At 41.6% G+C, this 21058-nt stretch overlaps 1 protein-coding gene across 2 annotated transcripts in view; it reads left to right on the forward strand.

Moving 5' to 3' along the window:
* The first annotated feature begins 2558 nt into the window (after positions 1-2558).
* grk4 (G protein-coupled receptor kinase 4) overlaps positions 2559-21058 on the forward strand; it is a 53475-nt gene continuing 34975 nt past the window's right edge. Inside the window, exons 1-2 of one of the 2 annotated variants that reach the window (XM_014411961.4) lie at positions 2559-2886; positions 15746-15841. In XM_014411961.4, coding sequence (XP_014267447.1) covers positions 2835-2886; positions 15746-15841 — 148 coding nt within the window. In that variant the 5' untranslated portion in view covers positions 2559-2834. The remainder of the gene's footprint in view (positions 2887-15745; positions 15842-21058) is intronic. The other variant, XM_014411960.3, reaches the window with a different exon arrangement.

Below are 21058 nucleotides of genomic sequence, written 5' to 3' on the forward strand. Positions count from 1 at the left end.
AGCCAAGCAGAAGAAAGTTGCCTTAAGGGAAGATTTGACCTATTTTTACATTTGCAGTCAAAATACCCTATATGACACCTGCTGAACTTTGAAGGATATTGTGGGAATCTCAAAGCAGTGAAACAGTAAAGTGGGAGTATGTAGTGCACATTAAGAACAGAGGTCTACAGAGGTGAAAAGGTGCCTTGCTAGAGGGGGCGTTTACATAGATCTGTAATAGGGAGACATGGTGTTGCAGTGGTTAGTAGTCTCACCTCAGAGCAAGAAGATTCTGCCATGAATTAACAAATTTGTTTACTAGAACATTTTTGTGTTTGGTTAATTAATGTTGACTTAATATTGATAATTATAGATGGCATTTTCTTTTGATACAGCAGTGATCACAGTGCTTAATGGTTGTAATATTTATAAATATTTATAAATTATATACTAACTTTATTTAAATATATTTAAATGAGTATGGCTGTTAAATTGAACGGAATTACCTAGAATTGAAGGCTGCTTTCACAACCTTTTTGTTTTGTTTTGTTTTTTTGTAACTAGTCTTTTCTGGCAACGTTTGCAATCACAGTTATGATCTGTGGTAAATAAGTTTTCTTTTCCAAGGCAAGTAAAGACAAAAGTTCAGACTTTTTCTCAGAATTCTGAAAAACAATGATTGTGCATACAAAGAGGAGGTACTGAGGCACACAGAAACGCTCTGCAGAGAGTCATAAAAGCTCACAAAACATCACAATCCAACAGCTACCTACCCTGGAAGACATCCTTACCTCTCATTACCTGGACAGTTACCTGGAAAGTTTATCTCATCCCACCCATTATCTGTTTGAATCGTTAACCTCAAGAAAACATCACAATCTGTTAAAACAAGCAGCACACAATTAATCTGTGAGATTGTCACACGATTTTGTAACATTTTCAAACAAGATCTAGAGCGTGATTAAAGTGGTGGGTGGGTTCTTTTACATTGTGAATAAAGCCAGTTGAGTCTAATAATAGATTATATGACCTGATGAGCTTTAGTAGTTACATGGATGTTAAAATCACAAACAATGATTATTTTATCTGAGCTGAGCACTAAACCAGATTCAAAAGTCTGAGTAAGGCCCCGGTGGGCAATAGATAACAACAAATAAAACTGTTTTTTGAGTTTTCCAGCTAGTGTGACCAAGGCTAAACCTCAGGTTTTCAAATGAATTAAAACTCTTTGTCTATGGTTGATTAACAATCCGAGTAACCAGGTTTCTGTTACAACATGGTGATTATGTTAATTTAAATGACTTAAAATTAGCCAAATTACTTATTTTAAATACTTTACATACAATAAATAAGTAAATATGCAAAAGCTGCATGTCAGACTCACACATGATACGTTTATCTGTCTAAATAAAAGCTTATTTTTCTCAAAATACTACTTAAACTGTAACGATGCAACTCTGTATGACGTAATGCATGTTTTGTATTTCTGTGTTATCACCACAAGGTGGAGGCATTGAATCTATGCGCACCACCCGAGCCACTGTTTGTCAAGTATGATTTGTGTTGGTCTGGACGAGGAAGCTGGCAGTTATTGTTTATGCAACACAACATACATCCTTAACAAATACATTTATTCTGACATTTACTTTCGGTCTTACTGCTTTCACACCGCGTATCCAGTCCAGGCAGAACACGTTTGATCGATTCTGTATCTTGAACAAAAGCCTAACAAAAGCCTGTGAGAATCAGTGACCTTTGAGCTCTTTGATTCTCCACAGCCTACCCCTGGGCGCTCTTGCATGACCCTCGTAGCAAAACATAAACCGAAAGAGATTTCTTTGTGTTGTTGTAGTAGTTGCTCATTCTCATGCACAGAAGCAAAACCAGTCACAAAACTCCAAACATTTTTAAACAAAAGTTGATAAAGTGTTACCTCTTCGACATTATCTCAGGAGGCGGAGTGCTTTTTGCATACCCCCACCCCCTAAGGGTTTACTAGATCAATGAGTCAGATTACAGTCCCAGTTGGTTTCTGGGACATGATAGGCGGAAAACCAACTTGTTATCGCTGTACGTCAGGCTTCGACTTGCAGCAGCTTAAACCCCGACACCATTGTTCACACAACTTTAGGCCTCTGTGACATCCGTGTTTCCTGAGCAAGCGGCTCATGCAACAGCTGAGCAGGAAATTCTGGCGAGGGAAACTTTACCAATTAACACAGTCATTCATGTTTAGAAAGGCTTTTTGGATTCATTTAAAAAAATGGGGATGGGGGGGTCTCCTTTCCTAGATCTTTCCAGTAAGCTCTCAATGTATCACGTTATGTTTTTCTTCCCGGGAGAAACTTGGAAAAAACCTCACACATAAACACGTTTTAATCCCAAATAAATGACATAACCATAGGCAGTTTCAGGAGGTTAAGTCTTGGACATGCATGCATGTATACATGAATGCACTTGTGTGTGGATCTGTGTGTAGTTGTGCCGCTTGTAAATTGATCCCTCCTGCTCTTGCTGGTTCGTTGTGCAGAGAAGGGGCGAGGAGGAGGAGGAGGAAGAAAAGGAGGAGGAGGGAGCTGAAACAGGAAGGAAAGCAGGCGGAGAGGGACGGGAGGGAGGCTGTGAATGCTAACAAGCCCCGTCGTAACCGTATAGCTGTGTAGGTAGGGTTTGATAACACATCTTGCAATGGAGAGGAACGACGACCACTATTAAAACTCCTACTATGCGCCAGCGCAGAGTCCGCCTTGCGCGCGTGCAGCAGCCTCACCGTCGTCGGCACGTTTGATCAGAAAAACCGTCTTTTTTCCTCTGAGTGAAATGTATCGCGACTGCTCGGGATTCACATTCTGACAATGGAGATTGAAAATATCGTGGCCAACACGGTTCTCCTGAAGGCACGGGAAGGTAAGTTCAGCTTAATGGCTTCAAGAATGAATCGTCTTTTCTCCCCCTCTTCGGCGACTTGGCCGTAGCTTTCCGCCTGTCCTTCTCGGGATTTATGCCTTCTCTGTCTCGCATCCCTGCGCAGTGCTTTGTCTCCGGGCAGAACCCAAACATGTTCTGCCGAAATCTGCTGCTCGCACAAGAACTGCACGCAGATTCACCGGGGCACCTTAACGTAAGGCCCCGAAGGCTGGAGATGAACAAGGCAGGGAGTGTTTGCAGCATCGTGCTTAGATGGCTGCGTTAAATGAAGGCTGTCGAGCGAATTTTTTCACACAGGCGGCAGTGGTTTGGTGGATATTTACGATGACATAACAGACATTTAATGATATCCACGTTATTGACTGTGGAGCGAAATTCGGCTGCGCAGCGGGGCTCTTTGCGCCGGTGCCTTCTTACCTGTCATTGTAGGTTTCGGTGTGTTTAAAGCCTAATTAGGCAGGTAAAGTCAGCGTGTGGTGTTTTGACGCAGAAGTATGCGGCTGCATTGGCTGTTGATTAGACGGGAAGGGGGTTATGTGATAGTGAGGGGCTTCTGGAGACTAGAAGGTAGCCCCGGCGGCCCAGGCTCCACAGCCTCGATCGTGCACACTGCTCAGTGGGCCGGGGATCCCACAGAGGCAGCTCACCTGGAGGTGGAAAAGAGGCGAGTATCCATCTGTTTTCCATGAGATGGCAGAGCAGCGAGGCCACTTTTGTAGCCAGTGAGTGGGCGCTGGGTGGGTGTGCAACACTGTATCAGCAGCCTGAGGAGGGGCGGGGGGAGAGAAGAAGTGTAATTACTGCTCAACGATTTCCACTCGTGTTTTTTCTCTCTTTCTTCCCCTTCCAAACAAAATCGAGCAGGAGGCTTTGTGATTTCAGATGATATTATGCAAGCTGATGCATTTTTCTCGAAAGCAAATTCACTCACAAGCCCGAAAGGCTGGAGTGGGGGTCGCGCCTCGGTGTGCAGAGGCCTTCCCTGCTTATGGTTTACATTATATTCAGAATGCGTTTCAGTTGGAGACTGAACGCCAACACTGCCGTGAAATGGATTGTTCACGGCAGCTGTGAATCCATTTCATAGCAGCAGTTGCTCCGTACGAGACAAAGCACCAGGCTCTCCTTTCGCTGCCTTTAAATGGTGCTCGGCAAAGGCTTCCCACGAATGTCCCGATATTACTGCACAAGAGTCGGATCTACAGGCTCAATACCTGCCGGAGTTCACCTTCTCTTATCACCCCCCTCGGAGGCCCTCGGAGCACAAAGATAGTGGGAAGAGCACATCTGTCAACAATTTCACAATGTTATACATAATTAAAGCACTGGAAACGGAAAGATTTATTGATTAACCGGATAGTCATTTAACAGGCAGTTGATCACATCAGTTTATTGAGCGAAAATACAAAGCTCTAGCTTATTACACCTTTACACTGTTTTTATTTGGTTGGAAAGGGTGGAAAGTGAAATCACCAGCACCACAAGCATCCTCCTTATAGTTAGAGTTGCGTTTTTATATTTCTCCCTGCTATGCTATTCACCATTCATTGTCTTAATTATCATTAAGCCTAAAACGGCCAACAGCCCCTCAGTTTATGTCTGGAAGGTTCACTGGAGACTAGTTGGATGTTAAATCATCTTTCCATAGGTGGGTGTTCTCAGCTGGCAAAGTCTTTCACAATGGCAGAGTAACTAGTTGCAGAGCGAACAGCACCTTTAAAAGCACACAAATCCAGACAGAAAGCAGCTTCTATGCATCACATTTCAGTGGCCTTCTATCCAAGAGTCTCTCTTTGGTTACCTTCATGCCATACTGTACATAACAGCGTTTGCGTGACCCTGCTGATGTGTCCTTCAGCAAGACATTAAATCACTTGCTCTGTAGCTCTCTGACCTCACTGTGGAGAGAGAAAATTACAGATTATTAGTCTTAAGCTGTGCAAACCAACTCGGGTTCTGTTGACAGTTTTCGTCTTCTCTGAATCACCGCTACACATTTGTTGGTGTCCAGAAAACTGTTGAGTGTCACTTTATACAGTCATTCTTTATACACCTGTGCATGTGAAACTGGGTGGCCACAGTGAGAAGTGTTATAATAGGGTGTGTTCAGTCTGGCACAGTGGAAATGACATGCGTCAAAGGAAGTGGTTTGAGATGACACTGCTCCTGATGCTCCACACCCCTGCCTATGCGAATTTCACACATGCATTTGTTATAAAATGTAAAAGGAAAAGCGTAACAATAACGGTATTTAATTGATGGGGCGGCGGTCTTAAACTGTGACGAGAAGTTAAACAGAAAGTCCCGAAGTTTGAAGACGTTTGCGGGAAGACCAAGAAGAAAACGACTTCAACCGAAAAATCAAGAGTTCCTCCTAACGCAGCAGTTTCATTAAGCATCCCGCGATGAAGTGTATTAATCATTGTGTTAAGCAACCATGTTCAATATTTAACTGTAAATAAACAAACCTGACCACTACATATTTGATGTGTGGTTTTGGTGGTTCATGTTCACAGAAAATATTTAATACATGACATTTAAACACGGGCACTTGAGATCATTAAAAAAAACCCCAAAAAACTGTTATCATAGTTTGTCTTGCAGACTCCACTGTTTACAATACTTTGCAGGCACCTGAGTTGGCAGAGCACCCTATCACAGAGGAGCAGATGGTGGCGTGAAGAGTGCTGAGGAAAAATTATGTTTACTCTTCTGCTGTAAAAAGTTCTCCTCCCATTGCACTTATATGTCAGAGTGTTTTTAATGGCTGCATTGCAGAGACCTTTTGGTGATCAGTTTCAATATAACAGTGGTTTACGTGAAATGGGAAAGATGTTTAGGCACACACTGGTATATTGCTTTTAAGCAAACAGTACAGCTGTGTCTTAATTAGGAGAAACTTTATGAGACACGTCTTCCCTTTGTACACCTGGAAAAATAAACTAATGCTGAAGCTTAATATTAGCAGTGGTGTTGTAAACAGTTAAAAACGGAAAAGGTTCCTAGAAAAATCCAGACATGTATCCAGTAATGCTGACAGATGACAGCACTTTAACATCTCAGGCTTAATTTATATCTTAGAACAAAACAAAATGCCTTAACTGGTATTACCATATGTATTAAAGCTGCACTTTACAAGTTTAAACTGCTGAGGATCATGGGTGTTGTAGTACTTTTTTTTTTTTCAGCTAGCTCTCGGGCCTTTTGGTGAAGCTTGACTTGAAACTGCTAACACAGTGTGTTACTGTTGGCGAGTCTTTGGTGCCGGTATTAGAAATTAGTTGCCTTTGAAACTGCGTTTCCCAGAGTGCTCTTTGAGAGCCTGCATTGACTTGTTGTATTCAGCTGTGTGTTATAAATATAGTTGCTGGAAGAGGATTGGTGATGACATGATGGGGGCAAAGAGGAAAAAAAAATTTATCTCTTCAATCAGAACATTTTGTCTTTGACTGAATGATATTTAGTTTGTTTTTTTCATGTCATTTGATGGGTGTTTTCTGTTTGTTTCTGTAGAACAGCAGATATGCGAAGCTGTCACAGAAATCAGATAGCTTTAAAAAAAAAAATTACAAAACAATAAAAAACATCAGCAACTATTCTTAAATATTGAGAGACTGGAAATGCACTGATCTGACTGTCCTGCAATATAAGTATTATGCATTTGATAAATGGAAATATGCTCTTGCATCCTATTAAAGCAGAAATCTTAATTTGTTTCAGCTGTCACCAACTTTACATTCATCTCCTGGGACGCAAACGCAGTATAATCGCTAAGTAGTAATGTGAATTATCTACAGAAGACTATGGTAAAGGGTTAGATAACTCCACTGGAGACCTCGACATGTAATCACCAAGAGTTACGCTAAAGAGACTGAACCTACGTGGTATTTCAATCTCGGACTTTCTGGAATTAAATGTAATCACAGACCTAAAATGGAAGGAATGTGGATTGTCCAGCGCTCACATGAGCTTTGATTTTTTTTTTTTCTCTCAAATTTCTTTTGCAATAGAACAATACAGGTATAAGCAGATATGGCTGCGTTGGTGTTGGTGTCACTAACCTCTGTGCGTGCGCTGCCCTCTCCTTACCACCATTCAAACTTGAATCCCGTCACTCCTCTCAGACCACTTGTGAGGGTTTTTCTGTGACGTTAGCCAGCGTAGCTTTATTAGTTTTGTGGTTGTAGCTGGGCTAACACTCGTTGTCATCACTCTGGGGTGTTTCCTCCAGCTGAGGCTCATAAAACACATTGCTTTGTGACTGTCCCTTGATGTGGGACTCATTTTACAATTATTACACCCACAAATGGGCTGTGCGGAGAACGAGATGCACTGTGTTGCGTACTCGGCTCTGCTGCATACCTTTAGCAGGGATGCTTAGCTGGGTGGCTGCTGGGATGTTCATTAACATGTCTTCTTGGCAAGCTGAGTAAACATGAAGAGGCACTTTTGAAGCACTTTATGAACATCTATTAAATGTTAAATGGGCATTCTTCCTACGACAACCCAGCTGTCAGTCTGCTTTTAACAATGTGTAGGTTATGTGTAAGAGCGGATTCGGAGTGTTGTGGTGACTTATGCTTTGTTTCTCTAAAGAGGTTTTTTAGAAGTTGTAGGAAGTGTATTAAATGCCCCTAAAGATTTTTCATGCTTTATACATTTTTCTTTTTATAACATTAATAAAGTCGCAGTTTTAGATTCTGTCCTTGGTAAATTTCACGTCAGTCCTGCCTTCAAATATGACTCGATGTGTTGTCCTGTTAAAGCTCATTTTCAAGGTGTAATCTCTTCTATGTGTCCTGTGCTCAAGGGCCCCGTTCTGGGAAGGCCTCTTTTCTGTGTTTCAGTTTTCCCTGCCAGGCTATGAAATTAACCATTCCACCCTTCGTCGAAGAGACAGCTGTAGATAACTCCCAGATGATTAACCTTTCAGTTTCTTCTCTTAAACCCACATGAAGTCTGTCAGTATCTTGCTCAAGTTTAGTCTGACCATGTTCCCGTACTGTCCTTCCCTCCCCCTTCTCCCCTAAGACACTGTGAAAACAAGGGTCAGTTTTCAAGCACGCCTCGGCTCGGTTTAATGGAATACCTCAAGCACAGAGACATGAGGAAGAAAAGGTCTTGCAAAACACCATAGCACGCTGCTGGAATGAGCACGGGAGCTTGTTTATGTGCAAAGTGCTGTGCTCTGTGTGTGTGTGTGTGCTCGTGCTTGTCATTTTGCTCATGTGAGAAATTGCTTGTCCTACCTCATGTGAGATCCGCTGCCCCCCCCCACGCACTGCCACGCACTTCTTCGTTTGTTGTCACTGGAATTTACTGTGATGTTGCAGCGTTCCTCGCAGTTTTGCACGCGAGCCACTCTTTCTCTCAGGGCCATATGGAGGAGGAGGAAAGTCTGGTTATAAAGAATTAATGAAGGCATAACGGGAGAAGAGAACTGTTTATATATGGAGGGCAGCAAGAGGCTGAATCAGAACATGTGAGCGAGGTGAGGAGTAGAGCAGAGCAGAGCTGGCTGATATTCACATGTTTCTCTTTTCCTCTCTCTCAGCTGATGTGTGTCTTTCAGTGCAAGTATACAGATGGATTACCTTACGCAAACACTGGGCCTTTGCTCTCAATAGGCAACACAGATACTCACAGCTAATATTTTCCTTATCAGGGGCTGCACCAGCCAATCACACACTGTATGAGAGTGACTGGGAAAGCAACAGACCATTCATTTATCATGGCCAGGCTCCATTGTGCCTATGTGCGTGTGCATGCTCGTATTACAATGGGCCTAAACTATGTGTGACCCTCTTTCATTTCCTACTATTTAAGTCGTGTTTTTGGGAGACGGCTGCGGCAGTCCAATACAAACCTCCACCTATGCTGCTGCTGTTGGACAGGCTTCAAATCAGAAGAAGCGCCGAATATTCAGGATGTGATTGTACTGAGTAAGAATATCCTGGTAAACATTATTATCAGTGTTTTGAAAGTTAGAAAAACGTTTCTCATGTGCAATGTAGTTAATTTACTCAACAATGTTTTTGGCTTATTACCTCTCTCTGTGCCAAAAGTACATGGTGACCCCCATCTTTGACCTTCACGCAGCTTTTTATGTCAGAGTTCAAAGAAGTAAACCTTCACGTACTCATTAAAAGTCACTCTGCGTAAGTGTGTAGCCTAACTGGCTGAATCATATTGTGTGAATACGGGCTGCTTACTGCCACGGTCAGGCTGTGACTGTCACAGACGAGTTGGATTTTCTGGCCTTGTGGCTGTTATTCCGAGTGTCAGCATGTGACATGTGTTCATCAGATGGCCGGGCGTCTTCCGCCATATGGTGATTCAAAATAAAAACGAGTTGTGATGACAGCAGCGCTGCTCTATGTTCACGGTAACATCTGAAGAAGCTGGGAATCACAGCAGAGAAAATACTCGGTGATGGTGTTTTGTCGTTTAAGTGTTTTAGAACTGTTGTTTTCTAGTTCCCAATATCGGAGCAAATAAGACTTTTCATCTTATTTTTAAATAACGGTTTTTTGTTAGAGTGTATTTTTCTGAGTATTAAAATGATCATTTGTGGCACACAGAGATAAAAAGTTGCCCTCCTCCTGATGTCAGTGGCACCAGCCACACAAGGGCCATATCAAGGCCAGCAAACTTGGGGTCTATGTGGTTATTACTTCGAGATGTACCTCCTGCCTAAATGTTATTGCAGTTTCTTAACATTTTTATTGCAGTTTTAGTTTGCTATGACCCTTCATGGCGATGGTGGGATAATATAATCTGATTCACTAAAGAAAACATGTAATGTTTTTGAAAAACATGACAAAGGTTTCGCCATATCTCGACTCAACTGATCTCTAGAAGTTGTTAGAAAAACAGGTTCGATCCACGGAGGCTTCACCTTGTACCTTACTGAACTTTCTGCTGCTTGGTGCCTAAAGCCCTCAGACGTCTTGTGGAGTCCATGGAGTGCAGAGCTGTTTTGGATTTAGATGCATCCTCGATGCACTAATCGTCTGACTGATTTGCGTCTCTGTTTTGTCTCACCTGTTTCCAGGCAGAAACTGTTTTTGTCTCACTTGTAAGGCCTAATTGTACTATTACACATTCTGTGAAATAACTAGTGAACTCTATTTGAACTGGTATTAATAAAAGGCAAATCTGAAGTGTGGATTTGTAACTGCTGCAGGAATTAGGATGTGGCTGGGCAGGGGGAGCTGCACTGAAACGATACTGCTACAGTCGAATGTGCAACCTCCAGTCTGGCTTCTTCTTTCACTTGAGATGAAAGAGAGATGAAAGAGGTAAAGGCAGTGATATAGGGATGTCACCGGACTGAATTTGTCTTGCACATGAGCTACAAGCACACCAGTGATCACAGAGTAGGAGAAAAAGCAGACTCAAAAGAGGACAATGAATGTACATTCATTAAAGCAGCCATAACTCACCTCAGACAGAACTGCAAACAGTAGCTCCATGAAGATACTTAGTGTACACATGTGCTCTTTTTATTTTTTCTGCAGTCTCAGTTTTATACGTGTCTAACCGGTTAGACTTGAAACTTCAGAAAATACACTAAAATACACTTCAGGAAGATAAATAACACTGCTAGTGACTTTGTCTGCTGTAATTTGTATTTATTTATTTATATATATTTGTGCGTATATAATTTCTCTATTCACATTTGAACAAATGGCACTTGTGTCCCCTTTAACAAATGACAGACTGTTGGCTGTTATCAAAAAGAAAGACGTGGTTACATAAAGTTACTTTAAACAAGCTGAGTGTTATGTTGGGTCATCTATTCAGCTGTTGCCAAAGCAGTTTTTCTGGCCTTTTTTGTGGCATTTTGCTTTGGTTGGATGGGTGACAGTACCGAGTGACAGGAAACAAGGGGAAATGGAGAGGGGAGTGATGTGAGGCAACTGTGGCCAGTCTAACTCAAACCAGAAAAGCTGGTGACATGTTGCTACATCTTACTGATGTACGACCGGGATGACCCCGCTTTCTATAACTTTTTTCTTTCAGGAAAGGAATGTGCATTCTCGCATATCCTCAAGCTGCATGTCTTGTTTTTGATGTCAGACTTCCTCAGTCCGTCTTAGGTTTTTTTGTCTCGTCACTGCAGCACATGCGTTGGACTTTTGCAGATCTTGCTTGGTGATCTCAGCGCTGGCTGTAGCTCGGCTATGAATGAGCAAAACTTCTCTGAAGTCAGTGTTTATGGAGGGCCCCGTTTTCTCGAAGGGGAGAACCAAAGTTAAATAAATACTTGCTCCATCCTGTCTGCATTAAGGGCCTGCACACATGGCTTTGACGTCAGAGTGACTTTAAACAGGGTGGGGTGGCCCAGCCGGCTCTGACAAGCATGAGCACACTCGCGCATACACACATTCTTCAAAAGCTTGCTATTAAAATCTTTTTTCTTTTCAATATCTTTGTCTATCTGGTGTTTTTTGTCAGTTCTTTCCTGTTTCCTTCTCTTTCTTTCCATCGGAAATTTGAGTCTCGTGTAATTTTACAGTATAGAGCCCATTAGCTGAAACACTCACATTTCCTACTCACAGTATAAGAAGGCAACACGAGAGAAGTAAATCTCTGTCTATTTCTTACTTTCTGCAGAGCAAGTTTGATTGTATTCATCAATCTTGCAGTGTTTTTGGCTCAATATATTTGCAGACTTTTCCTGCAACTGGCCATCATCACACAGCAACAGCTGTGCAACAGCCAATCCAACATTTGGCTTCAACATTTTTCTTCGTTGGCCTCTTTTGTTTGTGTATTCAGTTTTCCTGCAACAAGGAAACATAGCTTTGTGTGTGTGTGTGTGTGTGTGTGTGTATGTGTGTGTGTGTGGTGTGTGTGCCCTGGAGCCTCACAACAGGTCCGTCAGCATACCTGTCTTCAACAACCTGATGCCACATGATTTTAAAAGCTTCATATATCAACAAGCAGTTCCAGTTAAACAGTGTAAGTTTTCTCACGGTTAAAAGAAAAAAAAACATTTTTTTTTTTGTAATGTGTGTACTACTGTTGCATGTTGCATGTAAAACTAATTCAGGCAGTTTGTTCAGGGTGAAAATCAACAAGCAACAGACAGCAAAGTCAGAAAGTTGAACTCTTTCATATTTTATTTTTTAAAGTAGTTTGATGCAGAAGAAGATGTATGAGGATGTTGTTTTTGTAGTGTTCTGAGCGTGCACACTGTTCGTTCTGCAGGTGTTTGACCGTCATGGCCTCCTGTGAGATTTTGTGCTGAAGCTGTCACATGTCTCTGCCAGGCCAGCTGGTGTCTAGTGAACTTTGGGGCAGAGGATTTCCCTCTCTGTTTTCATAATCAAACTGTCTATGTTGCTCACTCACACTTAGGCTGGCTGATGTACTGATGTAACATAGTAATCGAGAAAAACCAACATTAATCATTTTAAATTCACTGACTGTGAAACAAGAAGATGGGTTGCTCTCTTCCCCTGATATAATTTTTTTGTCACATATAAATACTAATGTTTTTTTTTAATTATTAAAACATGCAGAAATGCATCTACTTTTAAATTTTTAAAAGAAAAGATTTTCAGAATTAGAAATGCACAGACTTATCAAACATTAATACTGGCCCCTATTCTCCTTGTTGACTGTCACAGTACTGTGAGCGCATAAAATGTCAGTATTGCATGTTTTAAAATCAGGTAACCACTTGCATAAATTTACCACAAGCTTCAAACATTTATCCACAAAAAGTCCACAACTATCCATCCATTCATCCATTTTCTTCCGCTTAACCAAATCATGGGAAAACATACCAAACAAAAAAACTTTATCTATTCCAGGATTGTTGACAGATTTTCACATGTCTGCATATTTTACTTTTAAACACATAGGCTCTTGATATTCAGAGATCTTCAGACATAGTCATAAGAGTGTTGATCATCCATTTGTCTGCGGCATAAGCAAACACGCAAGCCTGTCTGAAGGGAGGAGGTTTTCAGGAAGGTAGACTGCCTTGTATTTGCATCCTTTTTGTATAATAGACAGTCCAGAGGCAGATATGAAATGATTAGAGATGAGAATTGGCTAAAGACATTTAGCTATTTTTATCTTTTTATTGTCCCCTTTCCACTGATGATGGATAGGGCTGTGCGATATGACCAAAATCTCATATCCCGATATAAGACATCTATCGTCCGATAACGATATAAATCACAAAAATTCAACATTTTTTGTAAATTCTGTGAATCTCGGGCAGCTCGACTTGCGTGAAGTGTTTCCAGCTGCACGTTGCGTACCTGGAGTCGAGTGTTTTAACCGATGCATGAAACTATACATTTTTAGACATGAGTTGTAACGGCTGCCGTTTTCTTTGTGAGTATTTATTACACAGCGTGCTGCGGGGAAAAGCCTGTTCTAACGTTTGAGTCTAAGGTTTATTTTTTAGCACCTGGCGGCTCTTTTTTGCTTCTCATCCGTAAACACTCTGCTCTTTCACGTGATTCAGTTTATTTTGAAAAGTCTCAACAGGATCTTGAGCTTTATTGTGAAATGTTTATGTGGAAAATAAATAAGCGGACACGTGCCGCGATGGTTTTATCGTCGTTGTTGCTAACGACAATGCATATGCTTGCTCGTCTGTAGTGTGGTTATATTAAATACAAGAGAAAGAGAGAACTTTAAGAAATTAATATAGCCACTACAGTGACCATCAAAACGATGAAAAAATATTGCCGTAAACAGTTTATTTTGCGACACCACGAAACAAACGATAAAATTAAACGATAGACGTTTTTATATCGTCATCCGATATATATCGTTATATCGAACAGCCCTAATGAACGAGATTAATCTAGAACCAGGTCTTTGTATTCCTACTAGAAAAAAAGGACTGCTCCTAGTCCCTAAAAGCTGGCACCACAAAATAGCTGGAACCTCTGACGCAAGCGGCTGTGGGAGGGAATATTCATAGATTATTCACAGATACAACTGTGATATTTTTATTTATTTATTTATTTTTTTGTCTTCCTTGTATAATTCCCCCAGCCTTTGTTAGCAATGATTTGGGATGCACAAGTAGGCCATCATAATAGTGGAAAATGGGTAATTGTGAATTTGTGTTGAACCATGTGCTTTGTCAGGATGGTCCTCCAAGGATCATTGTTTTTATATATTTTTATGTACGCTTTGTAGCTTTTATTAAGAAAGGATAGTGAAGAGAAGGCAGGAAAGCTGTGAGATAGCACAGAGGAACTTTACTGGCATTGTGTAAACCATAAAATACCAGTCCTAATCAAATGATGTTGTAATCAGCAAATGTGTGTCGAGCTACTTTTTAAAATGTTGATCACTTATTTTAATAATGGCCGAGTTTGCAGACAGATGTTATAAAATATCAGATTTTCTCTTTAAGTGTGTGTGTGTGTGTGTGTGTGTGTGTGTGTGTGTGTGTGTGTGTGTGTGTGTGTGTGTGTGTGTGTGTGTGTGTGTGTGTGAGATCCAGTAATGATGGAATGATGACCTGTGGATAATGTCCACGGAATAAGGTTGGAACAGTATCCACACATGCTCACATCTAGCAAATATCAGGAAACCATCCACTTTGGATTTGTACTTACAACTTACATAGCATGAGTGTGCTACAGGCAGGATACAAGAGTACTGGTTGCCCACTATGAATTACATGGATAGCTTTCTGCTATATTCTTACATTGGCTCAGTTGGACATTGCGTAGATTTTGTGTAAAGGATCTGGCTGGGTGTGGACTATGTAATGTCTGCAGCATAGCCGGTGTAGCTGAGCTTGAGGCAAGAGTTTGAGATGAGAAGGTCATCGAGGGGAAATGCAAGGGATTTCCAGATGAGACAGTCTGCAGGCAAACCTCCTCAGTTGGATTGTTTCCCATTCCTGACTTCTTTTCTTCCCCATTTCTCTGGACACACACACACACACACACACACACACACACACACACACACACACACACACACACACACACACACCCCTGCTGCTATTGGAATGAGATTCCTTGTGAAATATACAGAGTGACTGGGGTCCTCTGTAGAGCGCTGTTGGGCCTTGAGATCGTTTACCACTCATATCAGGGTCATCTGATCTGCCAAGACGACTGCCCAACATTACTGTGTGTGCGTGCGAGTGTATGTGTGTGTGCACGCACACGCATTTACGAGAGAGAGAGACACACAATATGTGTGTGCCCCATGATCTTTGAAGCTGTCAACATTCTTCACCACATGCCCTGCCATGATGCATGGAGGCGACTGGTGAGATGAACCACCTGCTCTGGCCTCTGGTCAAAGCAAGGTCAACATGAACAAGCTTGTGCACACCCACACACACGCACATGCATAGACGCGCACACACGGTTCCCATGAGTCTTAAAAAGTCTGAAGTATTTCATTTCATTTTGATAGTTATGAAATGTCTTAAAATCTTTTCTCTTGTGAGAGGTTTTAATTTAGACATGTGGTTATAACTGAGACTTTTCCTAACACTTGAAGTGAACCTATTGTGCTCATTTCCATATTTCCACCTTTATGTTTTTTGACTGTACTAGAATTGTTTTCCGTAATTAAAAAATAATCCTTATTGGATGAAGTAAAGGATAACTAAATAAAAACAAGCTGTTTTAGCTCCTCTCCCTTTCTTTATTCTGATTGGCTGATCCTTGCACACAGTAGGTTTGAACAGCAGATGGGTGGGGCTTATGTCCTCACAGCAGCCCTATTCATATGTTTGTGTTGAAAATGCCAATGGATGGAAACTGTTAAAGACTACAAATGCAATATTAAAGCATAGATGGGCTGACGAGGAAACTCTCATTTTGTGTCTCAGGTGGAGGAGGAAAGAGGAATGGCCGCAGCAAGAAATGGAAAGAGATGCTAAAACTCCCGCACATCAGCCAGTGTGAGGAGCTACGTCGCACCATCGGTAAGAAACTGGTAGTGCATGTGGGTGTGAGACAAAAAGATAACTTGCCATGCTGTGTCGTTGGGGTGGGCCTGACTCTGTGAGGAAGTTCAGATTGGACTTCCTTCCTGTTTCTACCCGTCTCCACCCGTAGTTACAAGCAAGGGACAGGAAACCCTGTGTGTGTGTTTGTGTGCGTGTGACTGAGACAGGGAATCTGTTTGTACTGCTGTTTCTGAATCTCAAGCTCTCCTTTAACATTTCTGCTGTGCTTGTTCACACATCAAATGAAAGCATGCTCACCCCAGCTTCCTTCCTTTTCTCAACCTCCAGGTCTAACTTGAAAGTACTGGCAGGATTTTCTCTTTGTGGCCCCCGACAAGAGTTCTACTCTTGGGCTTCATTATCTTCTCACCTCCCCAGCCCCCACCCACCATGGTTCCCTGAATGCCACAGCACAAGTGTGTGTGTGTGTGTGTGTGTGTGTGTGTGTGTGTGTGTGTGTGTGTGTGTGTGTGTGTGTGTGTGTGTGTGTCTGTGTAATAGTGCGTCACAGCTATCTTTGCCAGAGATTGCAGTGCTACCCTCCCCCACATACTCGCATACCCTCCCTCTTTTCTATCTCCATGCCTTTCCCTCCCACTATCTGCAGCTCTTTCCCTCTCTCTCACTCTTTCAGCCACTTCAGAGAAACATAAGAGTGGCAGAACAGGAGAGTTACAGAGAGCACGAGTGGAAAACAGAAACACAGAGGGAAAGAGAGGCTTTTTACAACGAGAGAAAAGATCTTTCGAGGACAGGAGAGGATAGGAAGAAGGCAGAGTCAAAGATGTAGATGCACATATTCGCGGAGGACATGTCTCATACTCGGTGTTGATTGCACTCGTCGTCGTGTTGATTTCAGATCGCAAGTCTTCATTCATAGAACTAATTATCCAAATCTTGAAAAAAATCGATCTCCATCTCTGGTCCAGTTGTGTGCATTCTCACCTTTTTGTTCCTATCCCAGGTGATTTCCATGTCCGCCTTAATAATAATAATAACTGTAAGTGGCTGTACAGTTTCTGGAACCAAGTTCAAGTTCAAATTTTATTCGCCACATGCAGTGGCAGGTTGCCACTACAGGCCTTCAGTTTCATACAGGAGAAACTGAAGGGCTGTCTGTGGCAACCTGTCCACAATCAGGTGAACTTTCATATTCACAGTCATGGTTGTGTCTAGGAGTTGCAATACACCAGCTAACAATCACAATGGATATGGACATCCTTACCCCCCAACACACACACACACACACACACACACACACACACACACACACACACACACACACACACACACACACACACACACACACACACACACACACACACACACATTTCTTTACATGCTTGTTAGGCATGTAGTTCCTTGGGGAATTCCCCAGTGTGTACTTATCTCTTCTCACCATTCTCCCTTCCTCATTCGGCCTCTGATTAACACTGCATCCTCATCTTCCTCGAACTCAGTACGAGTTTTGATACCAACAACCACACTGTTCTTTTGTCCCGACATTAATAACCCTGCCACAGCCTCTCAGTCATGTATTTCAAACAACAAAGCAACAGTTCATGAACTTAAGCCCAGGCACACCTCTATCACAGGATATCCCCTGTGTTTAATGCTTGTCCCTCTTCTATTCATCCTCTGGATCCTCTCCCTTTGATAGCGTCATACTTCAACATGATGTGGTTGGACACCAGCACCATTAAATCGCAGATGAAAGTTTACTGGCTCAAACTAAAATGATAAGTCAGGACATGATTGGTCCCAAACCCCCAAATGTGCCTCACCATCAGCAACTCCACTCTGCGTCTGAGTAATTTTTGGCACTTCTCTCCTTTAACCTCAGCGTGTCGCAGCAAAGAACATTTTTTTCCCCAGGAATTTTTTTTTTCTTTACTTCCAAAACTTTTATCCATGCCTCCAGCACATCCAGATGTTGCTACTGCAACTGCATTCTTTACAGTACAAGTAATCAAACTCCTGTACAACTCTGCTAAATGCCGTAGTCCTGCAACCACTATTACTCCTGTCCCTTCAAAACTTTAACTGGGCTCCTGTCCCACACCAGAATCCATTTCAGAGTCCTTCTGTTCATCACCACACACCTTCCATCAGCCTCTACTCATTTAATGCCAAATTCTTGTCAACCCCAATCAGGACCAAGCGAAAGAATTCTTTAAAGCTCTCTCCTCCTGGATCATTATCTCCAAGCCAGCACTGATGTTCAGATCACTACTCAAAACTCACGATGTTTATCCGTTATTTGTTTGAATGTGTTAGTTTCTATGATCATTTTTGCTTTTTTCACAGCCTCCACTGCCTTTGTCTGGACAGACGTGTTCGTAAGCTGTAGTTTAACTCAGCGGTCCCCAACCTTTTTTGTGTCACTGACCAGTTTATGTCCGACAATATTTTCACGAACTGGCCTTTAAGGTGTCGTGGATAAATACAACAAAATAAAACCGATAAAAACCCTGAAAACCATAAATTTCACACCCGAGCCTCAACTCTCGCGGCCCGGTACCAAACGACTCACGGACCAGTACCAGTCCATGGCCTGGGGGTTGGGGGCTGCTGGCTTAACTGGTAGGCACAGGCCTAGAACAGCAAAGCAGCAATTCTGGTTATTTAATGTAAAATCTCTTTGTGTAACCTGAAATCAATCCATCTATTATTATTATTATTATTATCATTATTATTATTATTAATGTGTGAGGAGGATGGTACCGAGCACATAAATATAACCTTGCATGTATTTATTCCCATTTGGATATTAATGTGCACAGGATTCTAAAAATGGGCAATAAGTGCCTGCCCATGTGTGTGTTTGTCCTTGTGTGTGTGCATGCGCGCATACAGCAGCTGTTAAGGTTTATGTACGTCACTATTACATAGATGCTATTGCGTAATTTCCCTATCACACTGAGTACAAGATCAAAATAATCCTCCTGGTGTGCTTAAACACACAGGCGTGTAGTTATGTGCGTGCACACATACACACGTGCAGAAACACTCACACTTGCCCGTTCAGAGTGCGAGCACAGTGGACAGAATACAGTGTAGCGACTGATAGCAGAGTCTTTGTTGTGTCTTGATAATGTCAGGCATTTGACCTTAGCCTTGACAAGTGAACGGTAATTCTAGGAAGCTTAGATTACATTATGTGGGCTGCAGGCACTTTGTCTGCCAGCCTTAGACCTCTCTCTCCATCTTTCTTTCTTTTTTGTCCATCTCTTTCTTACCATTCTATTTTTTTGGCATAGTTAATACATATATTATATGGGCACCTCTTACTTTTGATCACTGCAAACACGTTAGCATGTTAACATGGTCCTGAAAGCATAGGTATTTTGGATGGAGACTAAATGCTTGTTGCATAGCAGCAGTGCGCACTGGCCGTGCAGGTGTCTGTTTGCACACAAACACGGGCATGCACTCCTGCACCCATTGCACGCTTGTGAGCATTTAGCTGACTGTTCACTGTCTCACTAATCTACTCTGTCTTGGTCTAAATTGGAGTTTTGATTGAGTTGTAATTACAGCTGCATTCACTGGCTCAGACAGTTAGTATCCCGTGCTAGTTCGAGCCTTACAGTGCTCCCTCCTCTCTTTTTAATCCCCTTATTTACCAGTTCCATTTTTCTCTGACACCTTGTTGCCTTGTGTGCGTTCCCTCTTTCCCAATCTCCTTTCATATTTGTTCATATTTAGGAAATTGGATAAGTTCCTCATAAGCAAGGAAGACATTATTGAGAAATTAGGGGGGTTTTGCAGTTGGGGAGCACAAAAAGTATGAGTAAACATCCTCATAGAAATATAAATGTAGATAAGGAGTATACAATAAAAGAAACAAATGTATGTGCTTCAAATTGCTTAAACTACTCCCTTCTACACAAATGACAGTCAAAAAGTCAAAAGCATTAGTCCAATTAAATTTTATATCGCATCAGCTCACAATAACAATCATCTCTAGATGAATCCTTTAAATTGTAAGGTAAAGATCCTACAACATTAGAGAGATTACCCCAACATTCAGGCAGTCACCTTTGAGGAAGCACAACTGTGAAAGAAACCTTGGACAGAACCAGTATCAGGAAGGGGCAACTATCTGCCTCGACTGGTTGGGATGGAAAACCATGTACAACAAATAGGACGAAAAATCTACTGGAGAGAGAAGGCACAACATCAATGAAGTGGATCTGCAGTGTCATAGAAACGCTTTGTTACCATTGTTAAAAAATAAAGAAACATTTCTCCAGTGTTTATTCATAAAAAGATTTGTTGTGTGTTGCAAACCTGTGAATGGGTACAGCAAAAATCAAACACTAACAACTGGTGTAAATGTACTATTTATTTAAATAATTCTGAGAAACTTACTGAGTAAAAATGAAATGTGACACAGATACTTTTCTTAATTTTGACAGTCCTACTGAAAAACAGGTATATTTTTGCAATTAGTGGGGGAAAAAAATGCTTTCCAGACAATTTCACAATAGTTTCTGTGGCTTCTTTCTTACGCAAATTAGATGTTGTCACCCTAAAGAATCAGCCAGTTGTGTTGTGATTCAGCAGAGAACTGCCACCACTGGAGCAACAAGCAAAACTCGTCATTAGGATGAAAATGTCCCGAAATACTTGAAAAACTTCTCATGCTAGACTGAAACCTTGTCAGAGGTCATTTTCTCTGAACAAAAGAAATGTTTGTTTAATTTTCAGAACGGCCGACGGGACGCCAACCCAAAGTTTCATGTTTTTTGTCAGCTGGCTGAACTCACTAGTCTAATGCTCAGTGAGAAATTAAATGGTGAAAAAAGAAAGCATTAGAAAGTTGATCTATACCTGTTTGTCAGGACGGGTAGGTTAGCCTCAAAACTATCCGATAATTTGTTGTAATGGATAACGAATAGTAATAATTACAAATGAATAATAATAATGAAATTTCTGATGATACAGAAAAAAGATTGAAAAAATGTCCTTGATGCTTACAGCTTGCAGGCAGCAGCATTTAGAAGTGTAGGAAATGGAGGCGAAATAAGATAAGATAACCTTTATTAGTCCCATGCATGGGACTAATAGCCTAGGATGTTCAGGTAAAAGTGTAAAATAACTGCTTAAAGCCCTTGTTTTCGACATTACTGTACATTTAGCAGGAACATTTTTCTCACGTATTTTGCATAGTACTGTTTTGTTGCATGT

Source organism: Maylandia zebra, linkage group LG6, assembly GCF_041146795.1.
Source record: "Maylandia zebra isolate NMK-2024a linkage group LG6, Mzebra_GT3a, whole genome shotgun sequence".
Lineage (NCBI taxonomy): Eukaryota > Metazoa > Chordata > Actinopteri > Cichliformes > Cichlidae > Maylandia > Maylandia zebra.